Source organism: Vitis vinifera, chromosome 1 (assembly GCF_030704535.1).
Source record: "Vitis vinifera cultivar Pinot Noir 40024 chromosome 1, ASM3070453v1".
Classification (NCBI taxonomy): Eukaryota; Viridiplantae; Streptophyta; class Magnoliopsida; order Vitales; family Vitaceae; genus Vitis; species Vitis vinifera.
Window position 1 is genome coordinate 6,901,075 of NC_081805.1, and position 12,756 is coordinate 6,913,830.

At 29.1% G+C, this 12,756-nt stretch overlaps 1 protein-coding gene across 1 annotated transcript; it reads left to right on the forward strand.

Moving 5' to 3' along the window:
- The first annotated feature begins 5,718 nt into the window (after positions 1–5,718).
- On the forward strand, positions 5,719–12,521 carry LOC100249199 (proteasome subunit beta type-7-A). The gene is made up of 9 exons (XM_002285379.5): positions 5,719–5,961; positions 6,406–6,558; positions 10,022–10,163; positions 10,285–10,381; positions 10,482–10,551; positions 10,645–10,749; positions 10,993–11,091; positions 11,214–11,301; positions 12,263–12,521. The coding sequence occupies exons 2-9, from the start codon at positions 6,415–6,417 to the stop codon at positions 12,337–12,339; spliced, it is 822 nt and encodes a 273-aa protein (XP_002285415.1). The 5' UTR covers positions 5,719–5,961; positions 6,406–6,414; the 3' UTR covers positions 12,340–12,521.
- The last annotated feature ends 235 nt before the right edge of the window (positions 12,522–12,756 follow it).

The window sequence follows — 12,756 nt, forward strand, 5'->3', positions numbered from 1 at the left end:
TCTTTAATTTTGTTCATTTTGCCTCTCTTGTGAAGTATCTTTCCCTATCATTTCTTTAATTTTGTCCAACCTTCTCATTCACATTAATTGATTTTGTTCTCTCATGAACTCAACTCATTTTTTTTATTACCATCATGATTGAGTTGATTTTTCTCTCATTGCCAATACTCTCTTATCTCATAATACACTCTTTTATAATGTCTTCTCCTTCTTGCAATCATCACAACACAATTTTGAGAGAAAAATAAGCAAAAATAGATGGCAAGGTTGAACAAAGGTAAGTAATCTAACCTAACGCGAAAATATTTACATTAGTTTTACTATTCTTCACACTTTTTTGGTTTGGGGAAACAATGAAATTTTAGATTAAATTTAAGTGGAATTATTTGTTAAAAATAAATAAATGAAGTAAGTGAAGTATTTATTTAAAATTTTAAAATTGAATGTAATTGGTGCCTTGTTCTTTGTATATAAAATTTAAAAATAATTAAATACAATTCAACATGTTGACTACCAACTTAAGAGGTATTAAGCCGCTTGTGACATGCATTAAGTTACTTGTAGTACATATTTAATGTCAATATATACACTAATAACTCTTGTACAACTCAAAGATAATGGGAATGTGAAATTTTTCATTCATTTAAAGTTTACAGATGATAAGTTATTAATTCCATTAATTATGTATCACATTAGATGAGAGAAATGACAACCACGAGCATACATCAATTAACAATACTAATTTTTTTCGTCATACATTATTTGACATAGAGAAAGAAATCAACAGATATCAGATATTCATACATAGAGGTGAACCTTTAAGTGATTTTTATTAGTAATTTTGACTCAAATTATTTATTTTTATTTAAAAAAAAGTTGATATTTATAGAATTAAGGGTTAGGTAAATTACTTTTTGAGTTTGACTAAGATTGAGAAACTTATTATCAAGGGTTAACCCATTTGACTCTATATACATTTGGCTTTATCAATCAGTGCATAACTTAATTATTAAGTGTAGAGGTTAAGATTAATAAGCAACGTCAAGCTATTGTTTCATTAATGTTCCTATCGAAATTATATAAGAAATTGGTGACTACACCTTTAATTGGAAAGATGACATTGATTGTGAATGAGATCTCAATTGTACTTTCAGTGATTAAATTATTAAACGACTAAGTAGTTCCTCTTATACTTGGCAAAATCCTATGGTGAAGTCTAGATCATATCGTGGTAGGAATAAACCATGAGGAAGATATTATGATATGAGATGATAATTTCCAATTACACTCTTAGAGAGTTTTACTACTACTGTAAAAAGGAACATGTCATGAGATAGTGTGAAAAATTGATAAAACACTTAAAAAATCTTCCATAATGGAGATAATATCAATTATCATCAAAGGACCAAATGTGTATAAAAGGGGTAAAAGTTTTTATTCTTAGTTTAGAATGCTTTAAATTGATTTTGTCATCTTATTTTATTGAATGGAAATTTTGATGTGGCAAAATTAAGGGTGACCATGTTTTTTGAAACTTGTTTTTAAAAACCATTTTTATTCTTTAATTTAAAAATAGTTTTTAAAGCCAAGTTTAAGAAAATATAGCTAAATGGGTCTGTGTTTTCCTTTTGTTTTTAAAAACTAATGAAAAAAACTCTTGTTCTCTAAAAATTATTCTTTATTTCACTTTATTTTTAAAAATTGTTTTAAGAGAATAATGACTAAACAAAGTTAGATATTTTTAAAAACGGTTTTTTATTTTTCAAAATAGAAAATCATTTTTAAATCACATAGCTATACAAACTATAATATATTTTGAATTATGGTCATACACAGAAAAAATGTTAAATCCTTTTGATGAAATTGGTATAATTGCTGCCCTAAGGTTTGGATTTAAAAGAAGACATTTTGTTATAAATACCTTATGCAAAATTGATAATATCATTTGTATTTTGCATGCTATATGTGGTATTATCCTAAGCATTCTATGCTACATTTTTCTTTTAAATGTATATGTTCTCACATTCTCCTACATTATTTTTCCAAATCATACTTTAAATTAGATAATGCTCTAAGTTCGGTCAAACTTTTATTTGAAAAACGTTTTTCAATGAAAAAAAATGGGAAAAATAGTAAAATAATTTTATCTTGCATATTTTCATGAAAAACGATGTATGCTTAATTCTCACATTTGTAAAATCATTTTTATTTGATATTATGATTCCCTCTTCATGCTTTATTAAGACTTTTTATTGATGACAAAAAAGGGGAAAAATAATAATAGGTTACTAACTTGATAAAAAAGTAATACTAAATTGTTTTAGCAATCCCATCAATATTGATGCTATGTGCTTAATTAATCATATATGCATGCATCCTAGTTAATGTCTACATCTTGCCATAGTGTTAATTATTTTTTGTACTATTTATAATTGATTATATAGTATCCTTAACATATTCTTTAAAGCTTTTAAACTTAAATATTCTCTAAGACTAAAGAGCATATATTAGGGTGAAGTATCTTAACAACCTTAGTTTTGTCATCATAAAAAATGAGAAGATTATAATACCAAGGTTTAGTTAATTTTGATTTTGATGATAACAAAATAAAGTTTAAAATTAATAATTTAGCATAAGTGTGTTTAGATAAGAAGATTTCCAAATAAACAATTAAAGACATATCAAACCAAAAAGAAATCAAGAAGAATGAGAAGATCTTAAAAAGAAATCAATCAAGACCATTTGTTTAGTATTTCTTTGTAAGGTTGTTGGTGGGATCATGCATATCATTTTTACTTAAACACCTAAAATCACAAATGCCCATATCAATTTTATTCTTTTATAAATAAGATGATTTCATGCTTTTATTAAAAACCCTAATTCTAATCCTTTCTAAATTTGTTTTAAAAGGTTTTAAGAAGTTGAATATAAATGGTCTGAAGTTCTAACCCTCAAATTGAGGTCTTTTAATTTGTGCACTTTATAGTACAATCCATTAAGGTAAGGAGAAACCAGTTAAGTCAATTGGGTTCAATCAGGTGCATTTGCACTCTCTTTCTTCCAATAGCATGTATTCAACTAGTTGAGGTTTTAGTCAAGGCGCACTTGCACTTTCTTTCTTCCAATAGCTTGTATTCAACTGGTAGAGGATAAACCTCAACCAATTGAGGATTAATTAAGGAACGGTTAAGCCAGTTGGGTAACAATAACCTTAACAATTGATAATCAATTGATCTATTGATCGATCGATTAAACCTAAACTATGTCTAACGACTAGTTTAGACTTCTAACTCTTATTTAAAAACTTTAAACTTCTTGTATTGTTGGAAGAAAGAGTTTTAAATATTCTTAAATATTATTTGAATCTTGGGGGAATGTTTTTAAAGTGCATTTGCTTTCAAACATATCTTAATGCAACATTCAATTGTAATTTATTTGTATTCTACTTGAGTAAATATTGTAAATGAGGAATATTTTATTCATTTTTATATCTTGTGATGGTGTTTTAAAACCATAATATAAAGGAAAGATTTTAGAGACTTTGTCTTAAAAAGTTTTGTTGTAAAGAGTGCTTCGAACCATAATCTAAGAAGGTATTTAGAACCAAAGTCCAAAATGGCTTATTAGAACCATAATCCACTTAGAAAGCTTAAAGACTTGAGTTAAAAGTCTTTTTAATAGAACCTTTACTTAGGTGCTTGAAAACAGTAGATGTAGGTCATATTACACTGTATTTGTTATACAATTGTCAATTTTATTCTTTAATTTTAGATTTGCAAAAGAGTAACTATCACCCCTATTCACCCCTCTCCCCCCAATCCACTCACCCTAAGGTGATTATCTTAAGTTGATATAATTAAAATCCTAACAAAATTTATTTAATTCTTAAGAAAATCAATCTCTTTGCATCCGTTTGCACGTACTTCTTATTTTTTATTTTTAAAATAAAAAAATAATAGTAGCTTTTATATAAAAATTAAGAATTCTTAGAGACTGATATTGAAAAATAATAGTTTTAAAATTTGTTTAAAAACATGTAGATATAAAAAAAAAAATTACCACAACAAATTTTCAAATTTTTGAAAATGATTTTTAAAGTAAAGTAAATCTACAATTTTTGTATAAGATATTCTACTTTGATATAAAAGTTTTTAAATTTAAAAAAGAAAAAAAAACATGAGTTATATGCAAACAAAGACTCATAATTTTTCTTTCACCAAATTTATTAGTCATGAAAAATTTATTATACATATATCAATTTATTCCTTAAAAAAATTTAATATTTGAATTATTATTTTTCTATCATTTTTGGAGTTTTTTTTCTAATATTTTTATTAGTTTTAATTAATTTTCATGCTACTCATTTTTTTTTAATTAAATTTTTTTATGATCTTTCCTAATATATTCATGAAAACCAATAATTTTCACCTTTGATGATATCATCAGCTCTTTAAAACCAAATAGAACAATAAAGAGTCTGTTTGGTAACTGTTTTCGAAAATAATTTTGAAAAATAGTTTTTTAGCACAGTTTTTAAAAACTATTCTTTGATTTTTGTATAAAAAAGTCTATTTGAAAACTTAAAATGTTTTTAACATATTTTTAATATTTTTAAATATATTTTAAAAACAAATTTTATATTTAATGTTTTATTTTTAATTATTCTATGTTTTTATATAATTATTTATTAAAACAACTCCTAGAAAACAAATAAAAATAACATAAAACAACTAAAAGATGTTATATGAAAACACCTTGTTTATTTTTCTTAAGAATGAAAAATGGAAAACAATTTTTGATTGTCAAATATGTTTTCTATGTTTTTTGTTTTAAAAAAACAGAAAAGCAATCTCAAAAACAATTCCCAAATAGGCCCAAACTTTCTTCTCTTGTATTTTGAAAAAATAAACTATTCATTTGGGCTTAAGGTTTTAAAGCCTAACCCGGGCCTAGGCTTTGGGTCGTTACCCACCTCACTTTATAACCTATAGAGACTCCAAAATGTATGTTATGATGTTAGTAGGAAAAGCAAGTAGTATCCAAAATATTTAAATATATTATTTAAATCTTTTTTTTTCTTTATCCAAAATTTAAAAATTTAAAAATTTAATCGACTAGAAATAACAGTAAAATTTAAATGTGGTGAAATGAGTTGGCGCAGGAATTAAATTATACCTGTATAATATTTTTTTTAAATTGAATTATATTACAAATAAATATAATTTATATATAAATAAATATTATAATTTTTTATAATTTATTGTTAAGAGAAATATTTTTTTTTCTATTTTATTTGTAAGAAAATGAAAATAAAAAGAATTAAATATTCTTTTAATTACCTATAATATTAAAATGGGCAAGAACTTAGTTGTATTTTTCAAAAAAATTCAAAAAACTAAGTCTTTATTTGGTAGTTCAAAAAAATCTTTAAAATAATTTTTAAAAATTATTCTCTAATTTTTATAAAATAAAAGTTTAGAAACTTAAAATATTTTTAACTTATTTTTAATATTTTTAAAAATAATTTTTATATATAATATTTTATTTAATTATTTCTTAAAATAGTCTTCTGAAAAAATAAAAAATAATTTAAAAATATTATCTAAAAATATTATATTTTTTATTTTTAAAAATAAAAATTAAAAAATAAATTTTAATTATCAAATATATTTTTTATTTTAAAGAGTATAAAACTGTTTTAAAAAATATTTGTCAAACATGTCTTAAACTCGTTCATCCTTGAGTGCTAGGGCTTGAAATAGAAAAAGTTGAAAGATAGGAGGCATAATTGTGAATTCAGTTAAAATATGGGACCGAAAGTGCAAAAAGCCAGAGACTAAAATGAAATCTTGAGCGTCGAGGGTACAATCCCTTGCTTTTCTTATTCCCCAAGCTTTCGTTGCCAATACGCAGCGAAGTCTTCACTGGTTCCTCAGACTCAGATCTTCGTCGATTTTTCAGGTCAGTCTCTGTGTCTCTAGGTTTCTAATTGTCATAGTAATTGAGAAACCTTTAACATCTGTTTGGATGTTGAGAAACCCAAGAAAGGGTAAAGAATTTTTTTGGCTATACATTGTTACCCAAGAAATCGAATGCTCTTGTTAACTTCGTAAATAGTTATACAAGATTCGATTGAGATAACTTGTTTATTCTCTTTGTGAATCTATAGAACATTTTTTCATCAGCCAAGCAGATGTTTAGGCTTTACTTCTCTCAATTCATGTTTGAACGTAAAAATCCTGAAGTTAGGGTTTATATACTGGAAATCCCTGCATAGGGTTCTCTTCTAGGTTTGTTCGATTCGAACTTGTCTAATCTTAATCAATGTATTTGCATTTTGAAATCATCAATGTAATTGTTTTAAACATCTAAGGGTAAACTTAGCTTGTGTTTCGTTTCTTTTAGGTTTGCGTGATGTCTAAGGCAGTTGTAGATGTTCCTCCCAAGGGTGGGTTTAGCTTTGACCTATGTAGAAGGAATGAAATGTTGTCGAAAAAAGGTGTTCAGACTCCACCTTTTCGGAAGACAGGAACCACTATTGTTGGGCTAGTTTTCCAGGTATGTTTTTTTTCCATCCATCTTAGCCTGTATCAGTTTAATTTACTTGTTCATTTCCTTTTTAATTTGTTCTACATCTCATGGTGATCACTCTGCTAACAATGATTAAGCATAAAAGCTGAGGGGAAAATATGATGGTTTAGATCTTATTGGCATCTTTCTTTTGTACCACCTATTAATTGTTCATTTTTTTGGGCATCAACTTTCTTTTTGTGGTTTAGATCTCATTTCTTTTCTTTTTTCTTTTTTTCTTTTTTGCTTGCCTATTAGCGCCTTTTGTATATATTATTCTCCAGTCCACCCTTTTCTTTGCCACTATTAATATGTACTTGGTTTTGCCTATCCAAAAGAAAAAGGGAAAAAAAAAAACTAGGGTTAAACCTTTTATAAAGTAAGGGGCTTAGTTAGTTGCCAGTTTATTTTTTAAATGGAGAGGGAAGAAAGAGATTGAGAAAAAGAAATAAAGGAGTAGTTGGCCATTGTAATGATTGAACTCATTTATAATTAATTTCATATTATTGATGAATAAAGGAAAAAGACCATTGCAATTGATGAATGGAGAAGAATACCTAAACTTAGCACCGATGTGGAGGATAATAGAGTTATTGGATATGATTATGATTCCTTGGATGATCCTAATGGTGATAACAATGGTAATCCTGAAGATCATTTGATGAAGCCATGAAAGAGAATTGGATTTTTGAAGAGAGAAGGAGGTGATGATGATAAACAATTGATTTGGTTATTATGAATTGTATGGTTTTCTTATTATTCAATTTTCATGCGATTGTATTAGTTTTTTTTTTTTTCTTGAGATTTTTTCTTTTCTTTTTTCTTATTTATTTAGGTTGAGGCTTACACCTCGCATCAATTGGACAAAACACCTCAAAACCACATTTTACCTTTTAAACATTGACTGTAATACAAGCAACTTTGACTATTTTAAATTGTTTTTGAGGAAAATTTAATTTTGGATTTTCTTATAGAAAATATTAGTATATTAGTTATTTAGAATGTACGTTAAAATTAGAAACAGATAACAAAATAGAAAGGAATAAAGAAAATGATTATATGTGAAAGCACTATAATTTCTTGTCAAAGGCTTGTGTCATCAATGTAACTTACTGACATTACTATTGCTATGGATATTTTTTCTGTTTGATTTTCATTATGTAATATGATTCATGATACAAAAGAACAGTAAAAAATTACACAATAACATTTATGAGTTGACAACTATGGTTTGACTCTTCATTTTGTGAAATTGTGTATTCAATTTCTCTTTATTAACACAAGGATATATATGAGTAGTTATTTTATGCAGTGTTAAATTTTCAATGTTAAAAAGAAAAAAAGAGAAGATATTTGTGCTAAATATTTCATATAAATGACCACTATTATCTATGGATCTAATCTTTTAGGTAGATCTTTGCTCATATTGTTCCAATTACTTTCAATTTCTTGTGAAAATTTAGGACTTCATTTGCATCTCAGAAAATACTAGGGAAAGGAAGAGTGAAAGGAAAAAAGAAGAGAAGAAAATAGTAATGACAAAATAAAAAATAAAAAATCTATTCTCCATGTTTAGCATTTCATGGGCATTGCCTCTTTCTCTGAAGGAAGCTTTGGCTTATTGTTATGGTTCCTTTTTCCATAATGTGAGAGGAAAGCGTGAAACCCATTGCCTCTAAGCTTGTTTTAGTGTCTTTGAGTGATGGAGGACTTTTTAAGGCAGAGACATCATGTGTTTGTGGGAAAAGATTTATGTTGGAAGTCATTCTCTTGGTCTAGGCCGTCAGTGGGGTGAGAGCTTGCTTTATATCGAGTTCACTGAGAGCTCCTTGATTAACTTTTTATTTTTTCTTCTTTTACAGTTCCTTGTATACTCCCCATTTACTAATTTTCCCACCCCTTTCATAGATATTTCCATTTTTATATCTATACATGTTTAACTAACAAAAAGAATTACATCAGAGGTCTACAAAAGACATACAGTACCTCTGGCATAAATAGCAAGGAGATTAGGCTCTAATAAAATCTAAAGCATGCTCCCTGAAAAAGAAAAAAGAACAGAAAAAAAATCCTTTCTTCTGGATCACTAAAGAAATTAGAAGACACAATTTGGTCCTCCACCACTTTTGGGGAAGAATTTCTATTCTTCAAAACAATAGGAATAAAATAGACATTCTTTATGACATTCAACTAGTTGTCAAGCCTTGAGTTTTGTTCAATAAAGAAGATCCTTAATAAACGTAGTTTCAAATGCTGTATGAAAGGGCCAGTGGCACTTTTAATATATTTGCTTTTACCTATTAAAAAAAATGTATGAAAGGGCCAGCAAATAAATTGGTGGACAGACTGAATCAGTGCTGAATCAGCGCTGTATATAATGCACCTATTTGACGAAGAAATTTATTGAAGGTGTGGTGATCTTTAGTTGTGAGCTAAGTCCAAGTAGTTGGCTTGGTCATATTTTGTGTTTTTACATTATGTGGTCTAAATCTATGCAATTCATATTTTTCCAATTTTTCCTTCCTCCCTATCTCTTTGTATTGCCACCTTGGTGTGTTCATTATTCAAATGTTTGACACACACATGATTCATGGACAAGCATATGCCTGCATGTGTCCATTAAAATAGATGTCTTTTGATTCTCCATAGTACCCTAAATACTTTGAAAGCCTCTCTCTAAATACATGCATGCTTATAGGCCCTTATAGAGATGAACATGAATTTATCCTTAATTTATTATGTTGGTGGCTCTCTACAAAAATTTATACTCTGGGTCTTCCTTAAACCCTTTTTTAAGTATATCCACAGAGAAAGGTCATTCTTATCTCTTTTCCCCGTATTTTTCTCTTTTTGCTCTAGTCTGATGTTTGTACTGGACTTCTTCCAAGAACTGTTTAAAACTGCCCACTTCTGTTTAGTTGTAAACCATGTAGTCCATTAAGGACCTAATCCAAACAGTTAGTTAATTAGGTTGTATCACTTTAAACCCTATTTGAAATTAACAGGCTGTCTCACTGTCTTTGGTGTGTTTCTTTTGCCTGGGGTTGGGAAGGGTTTGGGTGGTTCTAGAAGTGTATACCAGAAGGTATCGCAAGCAGGAATGAATTTTAAATCTTCTCTCTTGATTGCATTACCCCTACCTGGACTTTGAAGTAAATTTGTACTTTTGACTTTTTTTTTTTTATTTGCTTCCTTTAGTTAGAGACTGAATTGTTTATGGATGATTGTCCTCTGACTTTAGCGAGTTTGTTTGATCAGTCGGGATTGAGGCTCTAATTCTTTTGGTAAATTTTTCTCCTGTTTGAGCCCTAGAGGCGGGCTCCTTTTAATACAATTTGATTCTTTATCTGTCAAAAAAAAAAATTTGTACTTTTAGTTCTATTTCCATTCACTTTTTTTGATAGACTATTTCCATTCACTTTTTAATACTGTTTTCTCAATCTATCTTCAGGATGGTGTCATTCTTGGAGCAGATACAAGGGCCACTGAAGGACCCATAGTTTGTGATAAGAATTGTGAAAAAATTCATTATATGGCACCTAACATTTATTGCTGTGGAGCAGGAACTGCAGCTGATACAGAGGCAGTAACAGGTACCTTTTGTGTTCTATATGATGGTACTGGCATGTTGTTATTTGTGCTACTCACTTCTGTTTCTTTTTAAAGTTTTCATAAGATCATTATCATTTGTATGCTTTGATTTTGTCTTCCCAGACATGGTTAGTTCCCAGCTGCAGTTACATCGTTATCATACTGGTCGAGAATCAAGGGTTGTGACAGCTCTTACCCTTCTGAAGTCTCATCTTTTTAGGTATGTATTTTGGGAGTATTGCCCTTGGTAGTGTTAGATGTTTACTCATGTGTAACTGGATGATGATTTGAAATAGCCTAACTTTTTGTTAATTGTCCAGTTATCAAGGCTATGTTCAAGCTGCTTTGGTGCTTGGTGGAGTTGATTGCACTGGACCACATTTGCACACTGTTAGTTGGATTCTAATTATGGGCATATGAACCGTATATTGTTTTCTTTTTACATGGTATTAGCAATTCATTATTGAATTATTGATTGCACAGATCTACCCCCATGGATCTACAGACACACTGCCCTTTGCCACAATGGGCTCTGGTTCTCTTGCTGCAATGGCCGTATTTGAGTCAAAGTATCATGAAGGGTTGACTGTAAGTTGTCATACTTTAGTTTGGTAATTCTTAGAACTGGCTTTAATTTGTCTAACTTTGTGCTTCTCGTTACTAAATGGAAGCTAATTATGTATTCTTATGAGTTTCTGTGGAAGATACATTGGTAATAGTTAAGGAACAGCTGAGCTTCTTCAAAACCAAGTGATGGTTATTTGTTATAGAAATAGATGATGCATTTAGTTTGTTTCCATGGAAAATGAGTTTCCAAGTATTTGTCTGCAGAGGGAAGAGGGAATAAATTTAGTAAGCGAGGCTATTTGCTCTGGCATATTCAATGACTTGGGGAGTGGAAGCAATGTAGATGTTTGTGTAATAACCAAGGTTTGTTGATTCTTCCCTAATCCCATTAAGAAGAGTGATACTCATTTCGTATGCATATATCCTTTCTCTTGTTTGTTGGGATTTGCTCTGGAACTCCCTTTATAAGTTGCTTGCTGGTACAGGGCCATAAGGAGTACCTTAGAAACCACCAGCTGCCGAATCCTCGCACCTACGTGAGTGCAAAAGGATATTCATTTCCCAAGCCAATTGGTTAGTAACTTCACCTGACATCACTTTTGGCTTACTACCTATTATTGCCTTAGAGAAGTCAGATAACTCTATAATCAATCTTGTATTGTTAGTTGTATGGCTTGGCCTTATTATTTTGAATCTCAATAAATGATATAACAAATCATTTTTTCATTAGGAAAAATGGTACATCTAACCTTGATTAGGTTTAATTGGTTATCATAAGAAATAAGGCCAATAATTGCCCATCAAAAGGGACAACAACTGCCTTTTTATCATTGACATGATCAAACTCAGCTCTTAGCCAGCCATCTACTATTCCAACATTGTTTGTGACTGCCTTGAAACTATCCTGCCAAAAAATTACAATTCTTTGGTGTTTCTATGTTTCTTATCACTTAGGTGTTGTTTGGATACACTCCTTGTTTTTTGTTTTTAAAAATAAAAATTGATAGTCACAAGTATATAAAATGTAACAATTTTTTTAGATTTACTTTTAGAAGATAATTACTTTAAAAACTGGATAAAAGAATTGAGGTGTTAAAAAAATTTTACGCAAAATTTTAGAAGTGATTTCTTAAGCCATAAGGTAAGTTCATGTTTTTTATATAAGAGTTACTATATTTTATATAGAAGTTACTACTATTTTTTATTTTTAAAAACAGAAACTAGGAAGTGTATCAAACAGACAATTATTTGATTTTGGACAAATTATAATGATTGATGCCACTCCCTACAAATCTTTTTTAGGGCCATGGCCAACCAATCCTATTTTCTGTTCCATAACATACATATGCCCTGATTCTATATTCTCATATATAATGTGTAGTATAATGTTTTCTAATTGTATCTCGATTGAAATGTAACAAGGGATGAAAAATTACAAGTAAGCCACACTATATAGTTGGTATGCAAGTTAATGTGTTTTTCGGTTGGACTTTATAAAAAAAACCTGATGTCACCGTACTATTTGTTGTTACAGAGGTTCTCTTGACCAAGGTTACTCCACTGAAAGAAAAAGTTGAAGTGATTGAAGGGGGAGATGCAATGGAAGAGTGAATTTTGTGATTGAACTGAGTTGTATGGTTTCTATCAATTTCTTTATGCTTCCATCTCTTCAAGCTTTTCATTATGTATGCTAAATCTAGTTGGAGATTTGGATGAATTGTCATCAAATTTCAACTGTCAGTTTTCAGTTTTTCATATATTATATTTTGCTAACCTGGGCTATTTGAGATTCATCATTTGCGTACATCCTTAAATTTTCTGGAAAATTAAGGAGGGTAAAACGAACTTGTATAATTGAATCTATTAGGATTTTAGTGTTGTATATGGAAAAGATTTGAGCTCAGCACTGCACTCTTAGACCGCATATGTAGGCTTGATTGGGCCAAAATCATCAGATCCTTGTGTGGGAAATAAATTGGATTGTACTGGTGTTAGACAGTAAATGTAGGCTTGATTGGACTGAGCCTG